The 27,872-nt window shown below is 31.6% G+C and overlaps 1 protein-coding gene across 2 annotated transcripts; it reads right to left on the bottom strand.

The window, feature by feature from the left end:
* Positions 1-977: 977 nt before the first annotated feature.
* On the bottom strand, positions 978-26,796 carry LOC139527796 (zinc-regulated GTPase metalloprotein activator 1-like). 2 transcript variants are annotated; one of them, XM_071323485.1, is made up of 14 exons: positions 26,731-26,796; positions 25,410-25,511; positions 24,210-24,296; positions 22,722-22,818; positions 22,089-22,180; positions 21,227-21,286; positions 15,986-16,023; positions 14,396-14,442; positions 13,717-13,803; positions 11,441-11,542; positions 10,741-10,801; positions 9,483-9,617; positions 2,975-3,098; positions 978-1,335 (listed from the first exon to the last, which is right to left on the bottom strand). In XM_071323485.1, exons 2-14 carry the CDS (start codon positions 25,495-25,497, stop codon positions 1,265-1,267), a joined length of 1,089 nt encoding a protein of 362 aa, XP_071179586.1. In that variant the 5' UTR covers positions 25,498-25,511; positions 26,731-26,796; the 3' UTR covers positions 978-1,264. The 2 variants fall into 2 exon arrangements, with proteins under 2 accessions (XP_071179586.1, XP_071179591.1); XM_071323490.1 differs by having other exon boundaries at positions 26,719-26,778.
* Positions 26,797-27,872: the final 1,076 nt, after the last annotated feature.

The raw sequence follows: 27,872 nt of genomic DNA on the forward strand, positions 1-27,872 counted from the left end.
CAATTCAAAATGCAAGAATGTTTTTGACGGATTTTAATTAGTTCTTCATTAAACCATGAACAGAGGTAATGGTCAATTGGATCCTGTTAGATGGGCATGTGCACATAGAGCCTACAACCGTACAAAAATGGTTGATTAACTTATGCCCACTTATTGTTCAGCTTAATTATATGGTGCCAATTTTAGATTGTTGTAATAAATTGTAGTCTGTTTCAGAAGATTTGCTGAGGTCATTGTGAAGAGAGGGAGTTATGTTTTGAAAACAGAAGATCGACTTTCAAGCAAATACAGCATACATTATTCTTTTCCCTTTTCATGCCTCCTCAAAGATAAAAACCTTTCATTTAAAGGGTTTTCCCTCTGTAACTCCTGGATTTAAATATTAAAGCCACACTACCATGGAAACAGTATGAACATCTCATATTTTTTTCCCTCCTTTTTTAGGTTTTTGTATATTTTTTCAGAGATTGATTTTGTCTGCCACTAAAACTCAATGTATAATGAAAGAAAATATTCAATGAGAAACATGTCCCTTTTTATCATACAGTCACATGAATGAGTATCCCTCTATCATATGGTTTGAGGGGAGTTGCAGATTATTGATTCAGTGATCACTGCAAAAAGATGGATGATTCAGTACAATTGAAGAGACTTGGACAATTAGTCTTGGTCAGATGATGGCTTTGAAACAAAGGTCTGGTCTGGTTTAAGACATATGCTCTGCTTGCAGCATCATGAGTCTATATTATATGAACAGTGAAATCAGTTTCAAAATCATATTTGGCATACAAAATCTAAATTTCCCTCGCTATGACCTGCATGTCTACTAATTTTCAAGTTGATATGAACATTTCTTTAATGGTAAACTATTGTACAAACCTGAGACTGTACCTTTTTTTACGTAAGAAGATTTCTATGTTCAGTAAACATTTAAAGGCTTTCAATGTATGAAATTCAAAGTTAAGACAAGTAGAGGAATATGTCCATGTTTAATAATGCAGGACTCAAAAACTTGAATATAAAATCAAAACAAATTTATCAAAAGATGTTTTCATATGAAATGAAAGAAATATAAATTCGAAAGTTATAAGAAGGTGGCAGGTTCACCATTCATAAAATTGTTTCCCAAATTTGTATTCCCTGTATATTTCCCTTTAAAGATTTGTCATAATACCAATAAAAAAATAGAATAAGTAGAATAAATCAAAAGTCGTTTTTCTATGACAATGTTGCAGTAAATTCTATCATTCCTGCATGAGACTTGTCAGCTAGCTGTAGAATCTGTTACACATATAAATATAATGTCCTCTAAAATCTGTCGCTCTAAATTCTTCCCTACAACAAAAAAGTGGTAATATATACAGGGTATTTCCATTTGAAATAATTTATTAATCTACTTGAATAAAATACCTTATTTAAACTCAAATTCTTTAAATGTACAGCTCTTTCCCAAAACCTACTTCAAAAGTCATGCATATTATTAAAACATAATAATATGAGGCCTAATTACTACACTTGTTAGAAAGCAGTAGTGGTTAACTGCAATTGAAAGGAGCATGGACAAGTAAATAGAAAGTATTATTCTTCATATACACACACCTCTTACTTTACAAATAAGTTGGAAGCCAAAAAATGTTATAAATAAAAGATATTGCTTTCAATGTGCTCAAATACCATAACACCTGATAATTCTGGAGTAACCTCCAACCAATACCATCTAGATCAAAGGGTTTGAAACAAATATACTGAAGCATCTTACATTTCAAAGCTTCAAAATAAAAAGGGTATAAAACAACAATGCCAAACTCAACTTTATACACTTTCTGGAATAACCTTAAGAAATGCAAAACAATTATATAAACTGATTGTTTGTGTAAAAAAGCAGGAAATAAGAGCTGTTTACATATGACTACATATCAAGATTATACATTAATATATATCAAATTTGAGTTTCAAGAGAGAATGGCAGTGTTTGAGTATACAAACAATATACCTGAGCTTGTCTTTCAGAACAACAATATGTTATTCCCAATTAAAGTTTATTATCACATTATAAATATTAATATTACAAAAAGTTGAGTGTACACTAATACCTTTCAAACTAATTGTTAATAAAATAAGGCAGCAGTAGTTTACCTATGTTCAAATATTGCAAATCATTAGGAAGAATTCAATCAAGGTATCATATAGGATCTGAGAGAAAAGGAGCATAACTGGATGTGTTGACAGGTTTAGAGTCTCCTGTTAAAAATGCAACACCTGCATTGTCTTTCATTTTTGCTTATGTGTATTTTTGTGTTTCTTTGATACATCTTTGTTTCTATTTAAGTGATTAATATTATAATACAATGTTTACTGTTGTATCCCTCTTTTGACATTTTTACCTATTATGTCTGTTTGTATTGTTCACACATCATTGTCAATATACATACTAACATTTAATGAATCTGTCATACAAGTTAGAGGTTTAGCTAGCTATAAAATCAGGATTAATCCACCATTTCTTACATTAGAAATCAGGAATATAACAGTTGTTACCCATTTGTTTGATGTGTTCGAGCTTTTGGTTTTGCCATTTAATTTGGATCCTGGTTGAATTTTCCACAGAGTTCAGTATTTTAGTGATTTTAAATTTTTCTGCCATGAAAATTCACAAAGTTAGATATTGAAATGTTTGAGTGTTTTAGTTTAAGGAAATCTACATATATGGAACATCTTAGTTAGTGACCTCTATTTATAATTTCTTGTGCCTGTTATGTAACAAAATGATTCTGTTACTCAACCAAAATAGTTTATAATGAGTTTGCATTAATGGATATTGGATATGTTCTGTAGAGTCAATGAGACAGCAATTTAACCAAACAAAAGATGTTTAAAGATCAGTATACAATCTTCAAAAATAGACACGTGTCTTTTCAATATACAAACGTTTTGTTAAGTGTTAAAACAAAAAAAATCTTAAGTAAAGTGTTACCTATAAACACAATTCTATTAATTCTGTGTTCTGTTTTTTCCCATGGTGTTGTATAGAATGAATCATATAACTCTTGTACTCCTTGTATTACTAAACGCTTATCTTCTGAAGTAGATAACAAACCCTACAACAAAAAGGTTATATATAAAATTATAATTAATACCTTTATCCAATGGAATTTCTAATTATTTAACAGGATGGATAATGATGAAGGCAAACTACAAATTGTAACACTACATGTACTGTAAATTCAGAAATCATTGTGCAAATCTATTTTACTATCATTGTTTTAACTTTATTTAACAGACATGAAAAGCAACATGAGTTGTAATTTCAAGAAATGCTGCATTTAACTAAATTCCCTAATTTGAATGTGAGCTCTTTCATGCTAAATAAATCCTGTCATCGGTTTTGCAACAATAAAACAAAGCAAAAGTTGTTAAATAAGCTGTATAAAATCAGTGTGAAATGAAAAAATATGAAGTAAAAAGAATTATTTAGTTTTGGTATTATCAGCATTTTTGTAGCTTAAAATTTGAAAGGCAATAGTATTCTTACTGAGTAATATAGATCTACATATATTAGGTCATCATTTTTATGCAAGGTTATCATAGATCATGAACATGTATGTAAACTATAACACTTTTTAATCTGGATTATACACATGTTATATAGAACTTTGATAGTAATTCTGAATTATTCATCAAGTAATCTGATGTATTTCATTTAAATGCTGACAATATATAATCTGTCTAAAAGTGTCAATGAACACAAGGAACTTTAATTATATATTAGTTATTATGAAATCTTAAGGATAATCAGTCAACATTAGCATAATTAGAATAAAATACAGATATTTTCTTGTGATTGTTTTTTATTTAGAATAATTTGGTGAGGTATCTTATGTTTCCACATTATAAATTGGATATTTAAGGTCAGCATTTTTAACAGAAAACTTTATGAATCATAATTCAATAACAATTTGTTGTATCTAAAAATTGTATTTAAGATATTTGCTTAGAGCATTCAAATTGAAAGTGGCAATGCTGCTATATATTGTTATGTTTGTAGACTTTTCACACTTTTATGTTTGTTTTTATACTTTTTAAGTTTACAGACAAAAATTCAAAAATTGGTGAAAAATTGTCATTTTAGGCAAACACAAGAAGGAATAATTTTATAATTTCTATATCATTAGAGAGAAAGAAGAAATTAACCTTATGAACATTTTGCCCTTGTCTGATTTTCTGTTTTAATAATAGTTATTAATACATTGGACAATTAACCTCTATTTACCCATTTGTTTTATTTCTAGCCATGGTGGCCATGGCAGTTGACTTTTATTATCCAATTTTTATCAATTTTCAATAATTTCAAGGTTGTTATAAAAGCTAAGTACTTGTGTCCTTTTTACAATCAATTTATGATAATTAATATTTAACTCATGTTTTATAGTACAGATTATATCTTTGATTATATAAGTACAATAATCAAGTATACAACCTAAGCAAATATATGTTATATTGACACTAGAAGATAGTTTGAACACCTACTAATCAACTGATATAGAATGTCCTGGAACCAACCAGTATCAACTATACGAGATGGATACAATAGATCCATGAAATGGCATTATCAAATTCATTCCAAGAAGGACAGGTTCCAATGTTATGTCAGATGTGCGAAGAATCCAATGAGATCAAATGGAAATGTTTACATTGCGACTTTTTCTTGTGTATAAAATGTCAGAAACTTCATAAAAAAGTGAAATCCACAGACCACCATACAATTATAGACATCAAAGACATTGCTTCATACCAACAACCTACCGAGGATAGTCCAGACTTAAGTAATTTACCATGTGGAGTTCACACAGGACAAAACTGTTGTTTATTCTGTCAAACATGTGAGGGAGTTATCTGCCCTTTGTGTATTCGTAAAACCCACAAAGACCACAGCATCATTGAATTAAATGAAGGTTATAAGCTTACAGTAAAAGCTATCAAAACTTTTCATTCTGATCTTGAGGAGAAAATGTTTCAAACTGGGAAAGAATTATCTAAATTAGATTTTATAAAATACTCAGAAGAGTCAACATTTGAATCAGAGAAGCAGAAAATTTTATGCCAGGAAATGTTTTTGAAAAAGGAAGTTGAAAAGCATACGGGGAACCTGTTGAAAGAACTTGATAAAAGAAAACAAAATCTTACAAAGTCAATAATGCATGATGAAAAAAGGTTACAAAAGATCAACAAAGATCTAGAATTTAGAAGAAATAGCCTAAGTAAAATATTAGGTCAAAACAATACCGATGAAATTTTCAGCATATTTAAACAAGAAAGAACAGATAGGACAGAAGAGATACAAGTAAACATAAGTTTTAAAGGACTACTGCCACTATATGTACCTGGGATGCAGCCAATTTTACAGTCACAACATGGCGAACTGACTGAACTGGAAGATGATAATACACAGGGGAAACCGGAATTTAAAGTGGTACAAAAATATAAAACTGAACTACAACTTGTTGAAGATTTAGTATGCTGCGATGGCAGAACATTGTGGATAAACCAATGTGAACATAAAACCTTGCAGAAAATAAAGCTTACCAAAGGATCAGTTCAGATAGTTAAATATGTTGTAACAGATTCATCTAGCATAGCTGTATTACCAGCAGGAGACCTACTTATATCTTCCAAAGAATCTTTCCTTCGAATACTTTCACACACTACTGGAGAGATGCACAAATCAACATACAACTTCGCTCCTCTACAAACCATTACTGTCCATGTAACAAAAAGTAAGAGAAATTGGACCATCCTTCCCTGTCAAAGGCCCAAGACAAGTGATCAAGATGGATGTCAAGGGTAGAAAAGAGAAAGTGTACCATTTAGATTACAATAGTAAACCTATCTTTACAGTTCCTAGAAGAATAACTTCTGATAATAATGACAATGTTTATGTCATAGATATTCTAGATAAAAATTGGAGTGGTAGGATAGTTGCATTAGATAAAAACAATGGAGTGAAATGGGTGTATAGTGGCAATCCAGAAAACAATAAAATCAAAAAAATTCATCCTAAAGACTTAGTGACAACAATATCTAACAAAATTATTATAACAGACGATAATCATCATAGTATCTATATAGTAAGTGATACTGGACATTGTCTTCACCAAATAAATACTAAGGATCAGTTAGATATTCATTGGCCTACCTCATTAGAAATCGACAATAGAGGTATACTGTACATTGGTTGTAAATAAAGGCAACAGTAGTATACCGCTGTTCAAAACTCATAAATCCATGGACAAAAAACAAAATCGGGATAACATACCAAGGTCAACCTCCAGAGGCCCTAATATATACTGTTCATTTTTCTGGATGTTGATTTGCTGACATGTTTTGGAGTTCTAATTAATGGTTATGATTAGTATATACTGCAGTATTTTCTGCATACTGAATTAAAATCCCGATTTCTATTGATTGCTATAGATCTATTCAGATGTCTAGATTTTGAATAACCAAGAGGAGTTACTACATGTATTAACTTTTAATTTTTTTGACTTCTTAATTACCAATTATGATTTCTATAAACTAACTAGTTTTCTGTAGTTGGAATAACAGATTGTTTTGTTCTTGATTGCAAATGAGATGTTCCCACTACCGCTCTCTATGTACACAAGGTCACAGTTGTTGTGACCTTATCTATTCAGAGTTCCAATAAAAGTATCATTGAAAGTAGACATTCTTATTTCTTAGCCTTAATTTGTGTCCAATACAACTAATCTACGATAGTATTGGACAAAATATGTAAATAATAATATTACTATGTAATTATTCTGCTCATTCTGATCTATAGTTACTGATTATGAGTAAAATAAACTGTTCAGTAATATTCCATTAATTTTTTTATTGCACTGACTTGACATAAAGCAACCATCAACAATCATCTTGGTTCTGATATAATGATTTTGATAACTATAACTGTTCAGTTTATTGATTCCAGATTTATGATAGATAAAGGCAGATGTGGTGTGAGTGCCAATGAGACAAATAACAATTTAAAAAAGTAAACCATTATAGGTTAAAGTACGGCCTTCAACACGGAGCCTTGGCTCACACCGAACAACAAGCTATAAAGGGCCCCAAAATTACTAGTATAAAACCATTCAAACGGGAAAACCAACGGTCTAATGACTGCTTCTGAATTACTGATTGTAATTAGTTCAAACTGTTCATTTTCTAGCATCTGATTAAAAGATTACTGTCAACTATGTTTTTTATGACTAACTAATTAAAATTACTATGCATTATATATTCTCTGGTTTCTCAATTTGGTAATCATTACAAAATAATAAGGAGAGGTGTAATATGATTGTCAATAAGACAAATATCTAAAAGAGTTCAAATGAAGTGGACATAAGCAATCATTTGCCACTGTATGGCCTTCAACAATAAGAAAACCCATATTCTATAGTATTTTGTTGTTCTTTGTTTTAGTTGCATTCTATTCTAAAAATAGTACAAGACATCTAATGTGAGAGTTTTAATAACATCTTGTTGTTCAAAATGTTTGAAGTCGAAAGTATTCAACTTATTAAGAAAATTATTTTCACAATTCATATTTACAGTTAAAGATATGGGGTGTTTGAACATGACACAAAATGAAACAACCCTTTTATTGCTGTCCTCCATTTTGAAGTGACAGTAATTTATTCAATGATGGATTAAAACTTTCAAATCTTACAAAAGGGTCTAGACTACTTCCAAGAATTGACTGCAGCAAACCTCTATGAGGTATTGATAATGACAAGACATGTTATTGAAACAACAAATGCAATATTATCAAATTGATCACCAAAACATAACAACTACATAAAATAATTAGGTCTCACCAAGGTCTGTGTAATATTAAATAACGAAAACATATGGGGTTGAAATGGCCATTAAAAATAGTCAGTTGCATGGGAAGGCATAATATTACTAAACTCTGCTACTAATGACTTGTTATTAACTAATAAAATCACACAGGCTTATCTCATAAACAAACACAATCTTCTGGAAAATAAGAATACACCAGACAAATAGACATGTATGGGTAATGATTTAATATATTCAATATAATTAATCCACTACTCAGTCAATAAGAAACTAACCTAAGTATAATTTTCCCGAATAAGTCTTTGTTAAATTTTCACTTTTTAAAAAAATTGTACAGAATTTATCTTTGTTTCAAATAAAGAAAAACTTGGCATGAGTAAAGTTTTATCCTGTTCAGTACTATACAAAAAAATTTCACATAACATTTCATTGCATATAAGAGAATAACCATCACTGGAAGTTAACCAATCAAGTTTCCCCCCTTATTTAACCTGTCTACAAGCTTTAGTAACCATGTAAGCTCAAGTTACCAAAATATTCTAAAGAAACCACAGGTAAAAAAATAAAGGTGCTCTGAAATATCCAAGAAATATGTTTATGACACAGAAAATGTTTTACTGCAACAAAATGTAGGATTAACTACCTACAACTGTCAAATTCATGGGAATTTTTTTTTTGGACCTTTTTCGTATACAACCGGATGTGATGTACCATGACGTGGTGGTATTACACCTTAACAATGACAAGAGCACAGGCGTCAAGGTAATCATACACATGTCAAAATACATGTACATCTTTCTATTAATCATATATAGTATAGTTTTCATAGAAAGTAAAGCAAGCCACACTGATAAGTCTCTAATGCTTACTGATGGTGATTAAATTTATGTTGGAAGTATTTTAGGGAAAGGTATGAGTCATATGTAGACGAAATGCGCGTCTGGCGTACTAAATTATAATCCTGGTACCTTTGATAACTATTTTACAAGTCTCATCTAAATTTTACATTATAATTCAGCCAAGGTCAGATAAGCCCTGCCAGATGGACATGTACATCATACAACCATTACATTCCCAAGATATGGTTACTGTTAAATCAGAAATTATTATGCAGATTCATTATTGTAATTGTTGCACAATTTATTTATTGGTATTTTCGGAAAGTCTACATACAAATAATGTTTTTTTCAAAATTGAAAATACAAAACCTGTAGGCATGTGAGTGCTTACAGTGTACTTTCCAATAGATTCTACAAAGGGACATAACAGTAAAAAGTCTGGCCTGATTGTCAAACTTGTCTCCAACATTGCTGATATACACCTTTGATGAAAAATTCATAACAATCTTTCATGAAATGTAGGCTAGAAAGGGCTTACAACAAAAAATTTCATATAATTTATACTTAAAACTCAGATTTCCTTTAATATAAGACAACTGATCAGCCCTGATTTCAAACTTAAACAAGACATTGCTGATATAACCCTTCTACATAAATACTTGTCAGAGTGCTTATAATATAGGATAAATTAAAAGATAGAAGCCTTGTTTTTTCTATGTCCCCCACACTGTACTGCAGAGGGGATAATAGGATAAGTAAATTTTAAATAAGAATCATACATACTTTCAACCTAAGAATTTCCATCACATTTCCATTTGAGTTTTTAGTATTTTTGTCCCACAGTATATTCTGTACAGCTTTGTCAAACAACTGTTTATTCATACAACCTTTACATTCTATAGTTAGTGTACCCACATCCTGAAAAATAATAAGAAAATGTATTTTTCAATTTGCTTTTAGGTTATACTGAAAATGGTTACCCCTAAGTATTATTCATGTTGTTGTTTTTCAACTGAAAGTAGTACTAATAATTATTACCAAAGAAAGATTTTAAATGAAAGTATTAGGATAACAGTGGAAATAGGAAGCCATCAATAAACAAGATTGTCATATGGAAATGTCCCTTGCGCTGTATGAATGAAGAATTAAATAACGTGTCCTTATAGGAGGATGTGCATATCATGTTACATACATTTGTATAGTTGCAGCTAACATCTTTTTAATGATTTATGTTTTAAAAATAATGTGGAACCTATAACTACACTGCTTTATTTGTAGTTCCTAAGGTGGTACAAAACACCTGGACTAAAATCAATTTGACTCATTTAATTTTCATAAAATTTTGACAAAATATTTACTCTGATCCTTTGCAAAAATATAAAAAAATATAATCACTTGAAATCACACACTTTATACGAAAAATTGCATTAGATATATAGCAGTTTGACAAACACTATTTTTTTTCATGAGAAGGTTAGTATTCCCTTGACAATAGAATGTGATTAAAACCTTCAGCTGATTTTTACCAAGTTATCTCCCTGTAGTGGGGGTCTCATTGGGGGGTTCTGCTCCCACTTACTATTTTGTCAGATTCCCATATCCTGCTTACAGTATGTACGTAAGCAGTTCTCATATTTTTGTAATTTCCTGTGTCCCGCTAGACTTCATTCCCCGTTTTCATGGCACAATAATTTGACTTTCACGTGTCAGGTTTACAAAAAAATCGTCAATCCTGCGTCACGCTTAGACATGCCACATGTGGAGCAGGATCTGCTTACCCTTTCCGGAGCACCTGAGATCACCCCTAGTTTTTGGTGGGGTTCGTGTTGTTTATTCTTTAGTTTTCTATGTTGTGTCATGTGTACTATTGTTTGTCTGTTTGTCTTTTTCATTTTTAGCTTTGGCGTTTTCAGTTTATTTTAGATTTATGAGTTTGACTGTCCTTTTGGTATCTTTTGTCCCCCTTTTAGACCCCAATGAGACCCACTGTAGTGTTATGTACCACCTTAACTTCCAAAATCAATAAAATAAATCTAACTACCTCATCAATTTTATGTAAATTGTCTTTTGAATATCCTCTTGTTTTAAATAAATCTTCCAAACTGAAAATCATAAACAACATTTGATGATTGTGTAAAATTGTTATCAATAATAATTCAATAATCGTCATTTAGTTGAGGGTATCTTCTTTGAAAAGGAGAGGCTAAAGAAACCAAAGGTACATTCAGAATTATAATAATGAAAATTATTTTTAAAGATGATATTCATTATTTGCAAGTACAAAAAAATCATTTTGATAATTTTTTTCAAACTAATTTTCAAATGCAAATTGCTGGAAATTCACATTTTTGATATGCCTCATTTTAAATGGGGAAAATAACTGCAAATTCTTGGATTTTAGATCCATCCATGTTTTTTAAATCAGTGACCCCATATATTTGATTTAATGAACTAATACACTGATTTTTTTTCAGAAAGATCTAATACAGAATATTTAAGATATAACAAGATATGTTCCAAAAATTGAACTAAGGTTCCATTAGTTTGGAAAGACACCTAAAAGAGCTTGTCTTCATGGAATCTAACAAATCTTAAGATTTTTTGATGAAAATTTGTCATTTCAAATTATCCAAAATTAAAGGAGATTAACTTCCTGGAAATAAACAAGTATTTGGTAAAGAACATGATGACCACATGATTAAAATATCAGATAAATAATAAACAATAATTTTTTAACTTACCTATTTTTACCTTTTCCATCATATGCATTCAGATCAAGTATATTATTTAAATTAGTTTTTGACTGTGCTGTTTCTAAAAAGGTGGCATAACTATTTATATTTCTGAAATAAGGAAAAAAAAACATTATGAAAATGATTTAATACTAACTTTTATTTTGATCTTAAGCTCCTTATGAATAAAGCAAAATTCATATCATCGCATTATGTTATTGGCATGATGTGCTTTTGATTCATTGTCAACTTTTGAGTTTTACAAGATTAAAACATGGAACTTTAATTCTTTAACAACTTTCTTAGGCCAATTAAAATTAATTGATAGATTTTCATCCCCGCCCGCCCCTCTGAAATCTTCCCGCCCCGATTTTTTTTAATTTTGAAAAAATTACGATTTCAGGATTTTGTTCATTTCCGTTACCGGTAACCGTCGATAATTTCGTTTCATGTAAAATTTCCTGTTTCAAATTTCGGTTTTCGTATTTCTTAGAGTATTCTTACTGAATGATTAAGTCAATATATTCTGCTGATCTATGATGACAACATCATTTACCGAGAATAGAGATTGATTACGAGAAGGGCATGAAATATTCGGGTTACGAGTAATACGCTGTGTTCAAGAACGCAAATCACCGCAAGTCACACCTTCGATCTATTTTATTTATACAATGACTTTGTGTCAAGAAATTTGGACTGTGAATGAAACCCAAAAGCGTAAGAATCGTGGAACACATTTGACTGGAATAAAGAAATTGACACGAGCATGAACTTTTTAGATTGGTGACCGTATATTGAGTTCAGAAAATCGACAAACATACGCATTTTTAATTTATTAATTTTAGCAAGCTCTTAGATTAAGAATTAGCCATGTCTTTCGTTTTTTTGTAGAAAAAAACAGCAAACATTATCTTTCCCAATACCCATGATAGAGTCATTAAACAACTTTATGTTCTACATTGTAACTATATATGCATCTTGCATATTAAGGACCAAGCCTATTATTTCAACACCGTTTGAGTTTTCATTTTATTCTGTACTTATCGTACTAGCATTGCATACCAATGCATTTGCTTCATTTTATTAGGACAACAAAACATTGCTTAGAAAGAAATACATTTGATGTAGGTAGTCCAACTGAAGAGAGCATTTCTCCACATTTCTGCTGTGTTCTATAAAATAGGTTTCTAAAGCGGCAATTACATGTAGAACAGTGGTTGCCAAATCATATATATTTATGAATTTGAAAAAGCGGCACCAGCATATGGAGTTTATGTGTCTCAATTGATACGTGACTAAATCTAGCTCAAAGTACGTTGATTTTTGTTGGAACGAGGAATACTGCTTTCTCAAAAGTTGCTAAGACAGGGCTATAAATCAATCAAATTAAGGTCATCACTCAAGCAATTTTATGGTCGCCATCATGAGCTGATAGGCCATTATGACAAAAGTGTGTCAGCAATCATATATATCTCTGTGATATTCTTCCTCAGTCGTAACAACCTTCTATCATTACCGAGCTGAACAAAGAAATAACATGACGGGTGTCGTATACGGTGCAGCTAATGCTTACCCTTCAGGAGCATTTGATTTCACTCCTGGAATTTAGTGGAGTTCGTGTTGTTTCCTACTTATTATTTGTAACTCTTGATGTAAATGTCTTTTGGTTTTATGAGTCTCTGGTTACTCCTTGGTTTTGATTGTTATTGTCTTATATGAAATACTTTATGGATGTATTTACATGATATAAGCTTATTATTATACTGCATATATGAATAACACGTGACAAGAAGGTTTCATATGAAATAAAATTTAAAAAATAAAATCCTCCTACCCGCCCCATTTTTTTCAAAAATTTGGATGAAAATCTACTTATTAATTTTAGTTGGCCTTATGTTAATAAACATTTATAAACTATGTCAGAAACACATGTATAAAAAGGGGATATTTATCAAGACAGCAAGACAACAACACAAAAAAAAATAAATAAGAGGTTATCAAGTTGATTTAGCGACAAAATGCGAACCAAAAGTAAAACAATTTGTATGTCTCACTTTCTGAAACAATCCTGGCAGTTGAATCAAAAACTATCTAACTGAGGCAAAACTGACTTATTCTTGTTTGTTTGACTTCTACAGGAATGATTTCATGCATGTTACAGAGTATAACATAGTTTGATGAAGAGATCTAATAAAACAATTAGTTACACAAACTGCTAGATTTTAGTCTAATGTAAAGATAACATCTTTGTCTCAAAGACTGTTAGTAATTTAAAAGATACCAACCTGATTCTCGATTTAAGCTGATGTAATTCTTCTTCTGCAACCAAATCTATCTTGTTAATTATTATCACATCTGACATGGCAATCTGCCTGGGCAAACAGAAATAATAATATTATTAACATCACATCTGACATAGCAATCTGCCTGGGCAAACAGAAATAATAATATCATTAATATCACATCTGACATGGCAATCTGCCTGGGCAAACAGAAATAATAACATCATTAATATCACATCTGACATGGCAATCATTTAATGAGTTTTACTGTGCGTATTGTTGTGTGTTTGTTTTTTCTACATTGGCTAGAGGTATAGGGGGAGGGTTGAGATCTAAAAACGCTGCATTTCTGTGACTATCCTAAGTCAGGAGCCTCTGGCCTTTGTTAATCTTATATAATTTTTAATTTTAGTTTCTTGAGTACATATTTGTCTAGGGGCCAGCTGAAGGACTCCTGAGGGGGTGGGAGTTTTTCGATGCATTGAAGACCCGTTGATGGCCATCCGCTGTTTTCTGCTCTATGGTTGGGTTGTTGTCTCTTTGACACATTTCCCATTTCCGTTCTCAATTCTATTAAGTTTACCTAGTGATCTCTGGGAAAAAAATTACATAAAAAACAAAAAGGACACTCAGTTTATATAGTATCTGCTACATTTCAACATTAAAAAGTACATTTATTTACCTTGTTGCCTCGTTAATAGTGTTATCCTTCTTCTTTTGATTAAGATACTGGAAGTATAAATTATAATATTTAAAATAAATGTCATATCAAGCTATCAACAATAACAGGGGTAGTGTGAGATACTGCTCACTGATGATACCCCCACCCAAAAATTTTGGCAAACAGGAAGTTGTGGAGTGATGAATCTGAAAAAGCATCACATGGTATAGCTGACTTATATGAACTTTGAAAGCAAATTGATTTGCTGCACTGAAAGATGGACAGACAAAAAGACAGACAGATGGACAGAGTGCAAACCTACAGTCCCCTTCCACTTTGACAGTAGGGGACTAATAAATATAAAAAGTGTGGGTGTTTCAAGGAAGACATGCTACAAGTAATCTCCATATAATATATCAACTTAATTAAATGGTTAGGGGTGAGAAATCCATGAAATCTCAACAATCAAACATTAAAATAGAAGGTGAACAACTACAGAAGAATCTTTTCAGGATGGTAGGACTTTTTTCAAGGAGTTGTGGATTAACATATAGTGTGACTTTGATGATAGTAGTGATCCCTATTTGTTGCTTTTGACAGCTGGAAAGACAAAACAAAACATTTATCTGAAGATATAGAAATGAAATGTGAAGAATGGTGTATGTTGCTTTTATCACAGTCCATTTAAATTAACTAATGGTAGACTTTCTACAATAAAACCTATGATTTATGTCATCAAACCCTAAGTAAACTGTTATCACAGAGATATGTTGCGCTTTTTTGTAATTTTGATAATGCAAATGTTGAAAATAAAATAGCAATACTTTAACATGTAAGTTTTGTAAATATTCAAGGTCAATGAACCATGACTGAAAGGTACATAGGTACATGGCTAAACAATCTTCATGGAAATGAGATATGCCAATGCTAATACAACAGCATACCAAATACAATTGGCTTAATTCAAGTAGTTCCCTTTAAACAAACCTTAACACGAACTTAAACATGTAAACTAAGCAAAATTTCAATGTCAAGGGGAGGGGGGGGGGGGGGGGGGGGGTCAATTATCTCCATGGTAATGAGACTTGCCAATACATATACAACTGCATACCAACTATCATTAACCTACCACAAGTGGTTCCCCATAAACCGACCTAATCACAAATTAATCAGGAAAACTAAGAAACAGTTTCAAAGTCAATAAACCATAACTGAGGGGGAGGGGCCATATAATCTCCATTGTAATGAGATGTGCCAATACTTATACAACTGCATACCAAATATCTTTGAGTTACCACTAGTGGTTCACCATAAACTAGACATAATCACAAACTAATACATTGTTGACGCCGCTGCTGTCATCTACGCGGGAAACAGCATACCTATGTCTCCCTTTTTGACTCCGTTAAGGGAGACAAAAATCAGTATTAATGTTTTACTTTATATGCCTAATTTATTTTGTTATTATTTTCGCATAAATTGTGAACAAACAATGAAAATTATGGCAATACATGTATTACCAAAAATCCCAGTATTGTAACTGAGGTTATAAATGTATTTCTATATATTTTGTGTAATAAAGTTTTGTGTAAAATCTACAATTGTTTTTACCTTTTCACAATATTTAGCATCAACAACTGTAATGATACCTGAAAAGAAAAATATAATTAAATTGCCTACATTCTTATTTCTTGTCAATGAAGTTTATTTATTGAAGTATTTGTAAAAAATATATTCAAATCTTTCAACAGGTAACACATTGTAATAAAAAGAAATAAATTATGAAAAGAGACTAGCACATGGATCTAATAATGAAGCACACAATATATTTAGTACAAAAGCTCACTAAAATATGAAAACACTTTCAAGAATTTATGAAAAAAAGTTGATGAGAAATGTGCTTTATACACATGAATAAAGACAAACCAAGAAAACAACACATGCATCTTAAATGAAATCAATTAATTTTACTTCTTACTCAACTATGTCTTGTCCAATTTTGTTTTTCTAATTAAAGATTCAAACTACATTATATTTAAACCATCTGCTAATGTTTTTTTTTAAATTTCCTTACATAAACTGAGTACAAATAGTATACAGGGCAATGGATCTTTATAAGAATACTGCTTCCTTATCCCAAGTTTTGAATTACACATTCTTGGGTAATAGTACTAGTATATATTTACTCTTGTAGCTATACAAAACAAATTTTTTAATATCATATGTTAACACTACATGAAAATTAATCATGTTTTCCTATAGAAAACAGACCTAGTCAAGAAAAATCAATATTGACCAATGATCCATAAAGGGACATGAAAAAGAACTGTAAAAGTGACTCTACCCAAATAGGTACTTTATCTGGGTTTTGTGGTAATAAGCATTGTGTATATGTTTCACAACATTTAATTAAGGCAAACTTAAGTTAGGGAGGGGAAACTACAATTCCAGCAATTTTTCCCTTTATAAAGGGCCCTAACTCTAGAACAGTAAAAGTGACACCACCAAAATTCCAAATGATCTATGTTTTGTGGTAATTACCATTGTGCATAATTTTCATCCAATTGGTTGAGGCTAACTTAAGTTAGAGACTAAAACGAAAAATTCTTTAATTCATTTGTAAAGGGACATTATTCTAGAACAGATAAAGTGACACCAACAAAATTCATAATTTGATCTGTGTTTTACGGTAATAAGCATTGTGTATAAGTTTTATAGCCTTTGGTTGAGGCAAACCATGGAAGTATTATATTGACAATATAATACTTCCATGGGCAAACTAAAGTTAGAGATCGGAAATGAAAAAATTAGCAATTTTTCCATTTGGAAAAGGGTATCACTCTAGAACAGTCAAAGTGATGCAAACAAAATTCAAAATTGATTTGTGTTCTGTGGTAATAAGCCTTGTGTATAAGTTTTATGGCATTTGGTTGAAGCAATCTTAAGTTAGAGATCGTAAACATGTAAAGGGGTATAACTCAGAACTGTTCAATTTGCGCCACCAAAATTCAAATTTATCTGTGTTTTGTGGATATAAGCCATGTATATAAGTTTCATAACATTTGGTTGCATTGAGTGCTAACTAAAGTTAGAGAACAGAAAAGAAAACTTCAGAAAAATTCCATTTTGAAAGGGCATAACTCTAGAATAGTAAAAGTATAAATGCCACCAAAATTTGAACTTTGTCTGTTGTTTAAGGTAGTAAGCATTATGATAAGTTTCATAACATTTGGTTGAGGCAAACTAAAATTAGACAATTGAAGAAAAAAATTCAGCAATTTTTCCAATTGTAAAGGAACATACCTCAACAACAGTAAAAGTGACGCCACTGAAATTCAAACTTAATCGGTGTTTTTGTGTTATTAAGCAATGTGTATAAGTTTTATCACATTTGGTTGAGGCAAACTAAAGTAAGAGAACAGAAAACAAATTTTTGAATGTACGTAAGGACGTACATACCTACATACAGATGGATAAGGGTAAAACTTAATGCCCCTCCACTATGGCAGGGGCTTTAAAAGACCAAAAACTCTAAAACTTAACTTTGACCACTAAACCATGAAATTACGGTCAAGGTCAGATGACACCTGCCAGTTGGACATATAAATCTTACAATCATTCCATTCATCAAGTATGGACCTAGTAGACCTATTGCTTATAATTTCTTATATATGGACTTCACCTTGAAAACTTAACCTTGTTCACTGATCCATGAGGTCAAGTGAAAACTTAGCTGATGGGTATGAGGACAGGGGCGGATCCAGCCATTTTAAAAAGGGGGGGTTCCTAACCCAGGACAAAGGGGGGGTTCCAATTACATGTCCCCATTCAAATGCATTGATCGTCCAAAAAAAAGGGGGGGTTCCAACCCCCGAAACCCCCCTCTGGATCCGCGCCTGGAGGACCTTGCAAGGTATGCACATACTAAATATAGCTATTATATTACTCATAATAAGAAGTAAATTAACATTACAAAAAAACATACTTCAAGTAGTCAATTAACCATGAAAATGAGGTCAAGAACAAGGGACATAAGACAGATGGAAATGTAGCCAATGGGAATGTTTAATATTTCATGATGCTGGAAAGTCAATAAAATTATGGTACTTTTCAAATCATTCTTTATGGCATTCATTATAATTTTCTTCTTCCGAATACGGGAGTAGACTCCTAGGTAGGAGTATAAAACTTCCAGAAACTTGTGTGCTATGTACATATGGACTAATTTAAAATTAATATGACAAAAGAAAAATAGTTAACAATAACATCTATACATTATGTACAGTGGCTTCATAGTTTAATAAGTTGCTGTGGATCCTTCAAGTGTTAGAGTGGATATGCCACTTTTGAAGGATTCCAGGGTGTCAGACATACCTATTGCTTTGGGAAGTGAATTCCAGTCAGAAATAGTGCGAGGATAAAATGAAAATTTAAAGAAATCTTTATTTGTTGATATTTGCCTAAATTTATGTTTCCCCCTAGTACGTCTATCAGATATTGATAAATTGTCCTTAGGAACTTCAACTAACCCCCAATTTATTTTATATAGCATAGTTAATCTAGCTTTTTTTCTTCTTATTTCTAAACTTTCCCATTTTAAAGATTTATTTCAGTTGGAAACTGCTCCAGGTGATCTGTTTTTATAATTGTTAAAGACAAACCTGGCTGCCTTACTCTGTAACTGCTCAACCTGAGTGATGTGTTGCTTTTTGTACGGATCCCAGACAGGGGAAGAGTATTCGACAACTTGACAGACAAGTGATGTGTACGTGAGGTTTTTAACCTTACGTGTGCAGTTTTTCAAATTCCTACAAAGAAAACCTCAGGTTTTCTTTGCCTTACAGGTAATATTATTTATGTGTGTTCCTCAATCAAGATCATGGCTTATAGTTACGCCTAAATATGTACTGTCTTTTAAATACTTGTTTTAATAAAACAAAATATGTTTTAACATTTTTCTGATTTATCTAAATAAAAAAAAATCTTTTGTTATAACTTTTTATCTTCAATTATTGCTTACAAATTTCTCTTTAATACATACATTTACAACTTGATTAATTTCTTTTACATTCAATTACTACTTGATTAGTGTATATTACCTTCAATTAATACTTAATTAATTTCTTTAATCTTCATTTATGAATTGATTATTTTTTTTCATCTTTATTAATGAATTGATTAATCCTTTTTATCCTTACTAATTAAGTAAATGTTTTGTTTTATAATCTTTTTATGTTCTTTGAAGGAAGTAACAAGAGTGAAAATATTTCAGTACAAACACAAGCCCAACACTAGCTAACTTTAATTTTGAGTAATTTGAAAAGATATATATACAGGACCATAATTTGGGGAAAGGTATTCAATCACTTTACAAGGCCTCCATCCAACATACTACCAATACAATAATGGAATACCCTACTGTACTAGACTATGCTCAGCAGCTCAAGACCTTACTTACAGCATATGACCAAGCAGTTACTCAACTCAATTTACTAGAAGGCAAAATCCAGCAACTAGACCACTACCTATTTACAGCAGACATCAATGGTAGTCATGGTTACAGTAAATACCTGCTGATTCAAAAATCAACTACACTTGGTATCCATAAGATGTACAACCAATATAGAGAAAAGAAATGGAACCAAGTCCAAGAGTTATCTACCCTGATCATGAAGTCTGCCAACTCCACTCCTTCATATACTGATAGCACACCAGAGGGCGTACCAAGACATACACACCTTGACAATGACACTACTGTACAGTCATTGACAGAAGATTTCTGTGTATTCTCCAGAGACTGTTAATTTCATTGTGAAATGTTACCAATGTGTTGTAAGCTAGTGCTTTTTTATGTCAATTGTAACCACTGTATGATTTGTTATCTAGTTCATTGTAGTGTGAATTGTTAATTATTTGACATCATTGTTATCTTATATAAATAAAAAAAATAATGAAAATATTATTGTTTTAAGTTGAAATTTTATCAGTCTGCAAGAACTCTGAGGTATAATAGCTTCCATTTTTGGTTATTATCAAAGCTCTAAAAGGTCAAAGTCACATAACTCTTGTAACTAAAGTGCACATGCTGAAATGTCTGGCCTTTTACAAAACAATTGTTTTTTTTAACGTTTTCCTATACAAAACAGTCTTTTAGAGAAGGGAAACCACAATTCAGTAATTTTTTCCTTTATAAAGAGCCATAACAAAGAACGGTAACAGTGACACCACCAAAATTCCAAATGATCTATCTTTTATGGTAATTACCATTGTGCATAAGTTTCATCCATTTGGTTGAGGCTAACTTAAGTTAGAGAACTAAAATGAAAAATTCTTTAACTTTTTCATTTGTAAAGGGGCATTATATACTCTAGAACAGTTAAAGTGACACCAACAAAATTCATAATTTGATCTGTGTTTTGCTGTAATAAGCATTGTGTATAAGTTTTAAAACATTTCCTTGAGGTAAACTAAAGTAACAGATCGGAAACGAAAATTTTAACAATTTTTCCATTCGGAAAAGGGTATAACTCTAGAACAGTCAAAGTGTTCTGTGGTATTAAGTCTTGTGTATAAGTTTTATAGCATTCGGTTGAAGCAATCTTAAGTTAGAGATAGGAAATAAGTAAAGGAGTATAACAGTTAAAGTGGTGCCACCAAAATTCAAACTTCAGTAGTGCATCACAAAACAGTTCAATGATTATTTCCTGCACTTATTTGAGCCAAATTTTGAGTATTCTTGTTTAAGTATTTAAGTAAATTTAAACTACAAATTTTACTAAAAGTAATTTAATTTTTATCATGACAAGTCATGATGAGTTATCAAAACTGATTTATTGTTTCAATTTTACAAACCATCTAGAAATAAATCGCTGCACAACTCTTCATCTAACCAAAATATAGAAGCTATAGGACCTGGAAAAGAATATAAAGTTATTAAAATATGAGATAAAACAATTCAACCATAAACCTTATTCTTACAATCAAACAGAACAGTTTCTTGACAAATAAAATTACTATTTTAATCTACAATAGAAAATTTTAATGTCATTTATTCATCTTTCAAATTTTAGTTTTTAAGAACTATATGCATATATGGAGCACCATGTCATTATATGATAAAGAGTCTGACAAAGTTGCATTAAATTATGATTTGGACTCAAAGGTACACTAGTCTATGCTATTTTTAAATAAAACCAAAAAGTAACTTTCATAAAAAAAATAGTTACAAAAGTACATGGTGTAAGTAAGATTGTTTGAAAGGTTCACAAACTTCAGTCAAGTGGTTCAGGAGCAGTTGCTCATACAAAATTGGGCCATAAGGATGAGAAAACTCGATGGATGAATGAACAAACAAACTAAAAGAAAAAGATCCATGCTCTTCCATAGCTATTTTAAATCCTCTTTAGAAAGTGAGGTTAAAAAAGTAGAACTCAGAGTGAACTAAGAAAAGGGTAACTCAGTCCCTAAATACTGATCATTTCTCAAGTAAGTAAATAAAATTATCTCCCCTTTCACATTTTTCCATTAGATTTTAATCATATCCTTAACACAGCAATATGTCTTCTATGTGACCTTTTTAAAAACAAACTTTAACAATTATTGAAGCCACCAAAACAAAAACCGCACATCTAAATTCTTGTTACACAATTTTAATCAAAGACAAGACTTAAAATAATGTTTGACAAAGAACTAAATGTTATCACTATGACGATACCTGGATCAGCAAGACCTGTTGTTTCTAATAATACATAATCAAATTTTCCTTTCTTTGTCATTAAATTCTCTATAGCTTTGACTCCATTGTCTCTGTAAAAGAAAGAAAAAACATATTTAATGCACATCAATGTATACAAACTATACATATAACCATTTCTTTTACTGAATCTTTAATATCTTTTATAGATGAACCTTATATCTGCTATTTTCAAATGCATATATGCTCATAAATAAATGTAACATAGTTCAGAGCACTTTAAAGGTTAATACCATTTATGAAGGAGTGAATATCAACAGAGAAATCAGAAATCTAGAGGGATAGTTGGAGTTCACATGGCTAAAAAGAAATTTCAACTTAGCAGAACTTTCTATCCACTTTAAACATAGGTCTCCATCTCCAAATTTACACTACTTAAATTCATGACTAAAATGTTCTTAACTTAATATACAGTCTCTCAACCACAGGCCCACCAGACAGGCTGCTTAAAATGCTGCCGAGTCTGTAAAAATTGGGTCAATAAAAACTAAATTGTTTTGTTAATCACAGCTTTGGAGCCTGAAGATTCAAAAGTTTATAGTAAAGGCTGAATATACATGTATAATGTGCAAATAATATAACAAACATATTTACTTAACAGAACAACAGAGACATCCATTCCTAAGTTCTAACCATTCCTCAAACAACTCCCCTTCCTGTCCTATAGACATGGACTTTTCTATAGAATCACCTGAAATTTATAATCATATGTTAATTACACACATATACAGGTAAATAAACAGGCAATACAAAAAAGAGAGCTATACTACATATTTCGTCTTGGAATCTTAGGTTCAACATTTTCTGTCTGTTGTAGAGTTCTTTTAATGTACATGTAGTTTGAGATAAAGAACGTACAGCAATAAAAGAGCTGTTCCTTTACTCTCTGTCTTTTTTGGTGTGATTTTATGTGATGGAGTGATATCCCATACCCTTTATGTGATGGAGTGATATCCCATACCCTTTATGTGATGGAGTGATATCCCATACCCTTTATGTGATGGAGTGATATCCCATACCCTTTGTGTGATGGAGTGATATCCTATACCCTTTATGTCATGGAGTGATAATTATACCCTTTATGTCATGGAGTGATATCCCATACCCTTTATGTCATGGAGTGATATCCCATACCCTTTATGTGATGGAGTGATATCCCATACCCTTTGTGTCATGGAGTGATATCTCATACCCTTTATGTCATGGAGTGATATCCCATACCCTTTATGTGATGGAGTGATATCCCATACCCTTTATGTGATGGAGTGATATCCCATACCCTTTGTGTCATGGAGTGATATCTCATACCCTTTATGTCATGGAGTGATATCCCATACCCTTTGTGTCATGGAGTGATATCTCATACCCTTTATGTGATGGAGTGATATCCCATACCCTTTGTGTCATGGAGTGATATCTCATACACTTTATGTCATGGAGTGATATCCCATACCCTTTATGTCATGGAGTGATATCCCATACCCTTTATGTCATGGAGTGATATCCCATACCCTTTATGTAATGGAGTGATATCCCATACCCTTTGTGTGATGGAGTGATATCCCATACTCTTTATGTGATGGAGTGATATCCCATACCCTTTATGTGATGGAGTGATATCCCATACCCTTTATGTGATGGAGTGATATCCCATACCCTTTGTGTCATGGAGTGATATCTCATACCCTTTATGTCATGGAGTGATATCCCATACCCTTTATGTCATGGAGTGATATCCCATACCCTTTATGTCATGGAGTGATATCCCATACCCTTTATGTAATGGAGTGATATCCCATACTCTTTATGTGATGGAGTGATATCCCATACCCTTTATGTGATGGAGTGATATCCCATACCCTTTGTGTGATGGAGTGATATCCCATACTCTTTATGTGATGGAGTGATATCCCATACCCTTTATGTGATGGAGTGATATCCTATACTCTTTGTGTTTCCAATATATAATAATTAGACATAAATTTCATAGCGTTTTTGTTGGTTTAAATTCATTATTGGATGACACCACATTACCAAACAGGATGAATTAAGATTTTTTTGGGGTAAACAAGTGAAACTAACCTTCACCAAATTCATTCATTATAACTGCTATCTTTTTACCATGCTGCTCAGTGAGGACATAGTTCAATAAAGTTGTTTTCCCTGAACCTAAAACAAAAGAGAATTTACACTTTCTAAAGATAAATATCAGTTTCACACATATGATAATCTGTTAAAATGTACATGTATATTAGGGCTTTTGTGCATTATGTATCTGAACTAGTCTAATACAATGAACTACATGAATTAATTAGTCATCACTAGGACCCATCATAGATTTCATTCAGGTTATCCATTTCATTACTTGTAGTTACAATAGCAGTCAATAATGATGATGATCGGATTGAACATCAACTATATCACTAACAGAAATCCTATGAGTTGAAACTTAAATAGTCCTTTTTAAAAAAAAAAACATTTTACCACGGGTTGGCCCTTTATGACAAATATTTTACCCTGAGCGATAGCGAGGGTAAAATATCGGCATAAAGGGACAACCCGTGGTAAAATCCTGATATATTCAAGCCCCCATGAATTATCTCGATTTTAATAGGACAAATACAGCTATTGTTTTGGATCGAAGCGCTCTAGGTGGAGGAAAATATTTGCTGTTCCCATAAATAAACGCACTATTGAATTGGCATAAAAGAACAGAGCAAACTGAATTAGTGACATGCTTAAAGTTTTTACAATAATGTATTTAGATAGTTGTGGGTGAATTTAAATTATAATTTAAATTATAATTTACTTATAATGTCTTATATGTTTTAAAAAAATAGGCTTATACCACATTTAGCATCGTTTGATTACGTTTTCTTGTTGTGATGATTTTAGTTTTGGCAAGGGTGTATTTTCCCGTAAAGTGCTTATATTCTAACGTCATCGTTCTATGACGTCGGGTATCTCATTAAAAAAAAACATATGACATGGGAGTACGATTGGAACAGCCCAAACAATATATTCATATTTTACCATGGGTGTGTACTCAAAGGGTTTGAAGGACGTCTGTTAGAATTACAATTCTGTATCATCATGTTTTCTTTATCTAGTACAAGGGAATCACAATATGTAATTTCCTCAAAGTATAGTGCATGTTGCAAGTTACATTTTAAAGAATTTCAATTGATTAATGTATTGATACTTTTTCCATATCTTCTACGTTTTATAATATTAATTGTTACAGTTATGATTGATTATATGTATATAAAGTACATGTATTACCTAGAAAGCCAGTAATAATTGTAATAGGTACTCTGTTATTCTCTGCTGGTACAAGGTCAGGGATATCTTCTTCTTCGCTGTCAGACATGGTTTAATTTCTATCTAAATGGAAAAGTAAAAAAAATGTCACATTAATAATAAAAGTTTGCAATAAGAATAATCTACAAAATTTAAAACTGAATCAAAGCAAGATATTGACATTTTTCTAGCTTACAAAAATTTTCATAAAATCAATGCTTTGGTATCTAAATTCAACTATGTACATATCAAGCAAGTTATTGATAGTGAGTGTCTATTTGGTTTAACAGACCCAAGCATAAAATTCTACACAGCTGTCTTGTTCTCATTTAGAAATGTTGTGGTGATCAGAGAGAGAAAAGATGAATAAAAAAACCCAATGGATTGAAGGCAATGAAGCTTTTATTTGTGATCAGAGAGAGAAAAGATGAATAAAAAAACCCAATGGATTGAAGGCAATGAAGCTTTTATTTGCGATACATTGGATTGGAACATGAATAAAACTTTGATAAACTCCTTATGGGAATGTTTTGATTTTAAGACACATAAATAAGCTTTACATGTGTATTATAGAGACTTCATACTCATAGCATATGAAATAACAAAACAGCATGAGCTCCATATAATTACAATGTATTAAAAAATAAATTATATTTTTATTATTTTAGGGTTCGGGGTAGGAGGGGTCCTGATCTGGAAATCCTGGTCTTAAAACACGAAATCCCAGGCTTAAAAACACCAAATCCTGAGGTCCCAAATTTAAATAAATTTATACCCAGACATCCTGAAATTCGAAAACAGATTTCCTGGATCCTGAAAGGGTCTTTCCCGAAATCACAAGCTTAAAAGCACCTAGCTGATCCCGGAGTCCCTAAAGGTCCTATACCCTCTTATGAGGGGGATAGGACCTTTATCAGGACTGCGGGATCGGGTGTTTTTAAGCACAGGATTTGGGGATCAGGACCCCTCCTACCACCCCCTCTCTTATTTGTCAATCCTTTAAAATATAGATGGTCTTATCACATCACTTTCCATGGTCATGGGAGGAATGAGCACTCAAAAACACCTGAAATAGCAACCCATTTTGTATGTGCCCTTTACCAAACCAGGAGCATTTAAATCAGTTGTCATTGAGAACATTTTATAAATTATTTGATTTTTGCTTCATGAGCCGCTTATATTTTGTTTTGTACATATCGATTTACAGTGCTGATTTACGCCGAGTGTAATTTATGAAAATAAGCATTTGTATAAATAAATTGATTTTAAAATAATCATTTATTTCTCATACAAGGAAGCCTACAATTTAAAGTTGATATGTTGATATTTTTTTCTGTTTACACGAATTTTTCTAAGGGAGATAACTTAATTTATAAAATAATGTTCGGCACAATATCGGATAAATAAAATATCCGGAATCTGTACTTCGAAATCGGAAAAATAAGCTCAGAAAAGAGAATATTAAACAAAATACAGAAAAATCAACAAAAGCATAAAACAAATAGAGAAAAAAGAAAATATAAAGAAGAAAAATAGAGTAATTAAAATATAAAGAACAAAGAATAACCCCTTAGAGAAAAATAAAAAAAGAACTTTGAAGAATGCAGAAACGAGGAACAAAAAACAACATATCAGTTCTCATAAGCAGGTAAGATGTTCGAGACACAGTCAGTCGGTGTTTTAACTGGTTAAAATCACTGCTACCTTGGTTATAGGATTTAGATATTTTGTATTCTTCGCACTGAATATTCAATTTGATAATATATATATACTCTTCGCCTGTTTTGGGTGAATTTTAACTTTGCATGGATCCAATCCCTTCGTGATATTTACTATTCATACCGTAAAATACAACTGTTATCAAGTATGGATAGTAAAAAGGGAAATAATTAATGTATTAAATTTTAACCAAAGATATGTGGTATTCAAATATAAAGCTGAATGGGCAAGTTGTAAAAACTTTAAATGAATAAATTACGGAAAGTTGTGTGAAGTTGACTTTATAGGGCAGTAACTCTTTATGGGGTCAATTGACCATTTTGGTCATGTTGTCTTATTTGTAGATTTCACTTTGCTGAACCAGTTTGCTGTTAACAGTTTATCTCTATCTATTATAATATTCAAGATAATAACCAAAAACTGAAAAGTTTCGCCCTTAAAATTACCAATTCTGGGGCATCAACCAACAAAGAGTTGTCTGATGCATCTAGACATTTTAGGGCAGATAGTGTTTGTTCTGGTGAACATTTTAAACCCATGTAAGATTTGCACTAAATGCTTTAGTTTCAGAGCTATAAGCCAAACACTGCATTTTACCCAGTGTTCTATTGTTTTTGCCATGGCGGCTATCTTGGTTGATGGACGGGGTCATCAGATACATTTTTTTTTAAACGAGATACCCTAAGGATGGTTTAGGCAAGTTTGGTTTCATTTGGCCCAGTAGTT

This window comes from Mytilus edulis, chromosome 1, assembly GCF_963676685.1.
Source record: "Mytilus edulis chromosome 1, xbMytEdul2.2, whole genome shotgun sequence".
In the NCBI taxonomy this organism is placed as follows: Eukaryota; Metazoa; Mollusca; class Bivalvia; order Mytilida; family Mytilidae; genus Mytilus; species Mytilus edulis.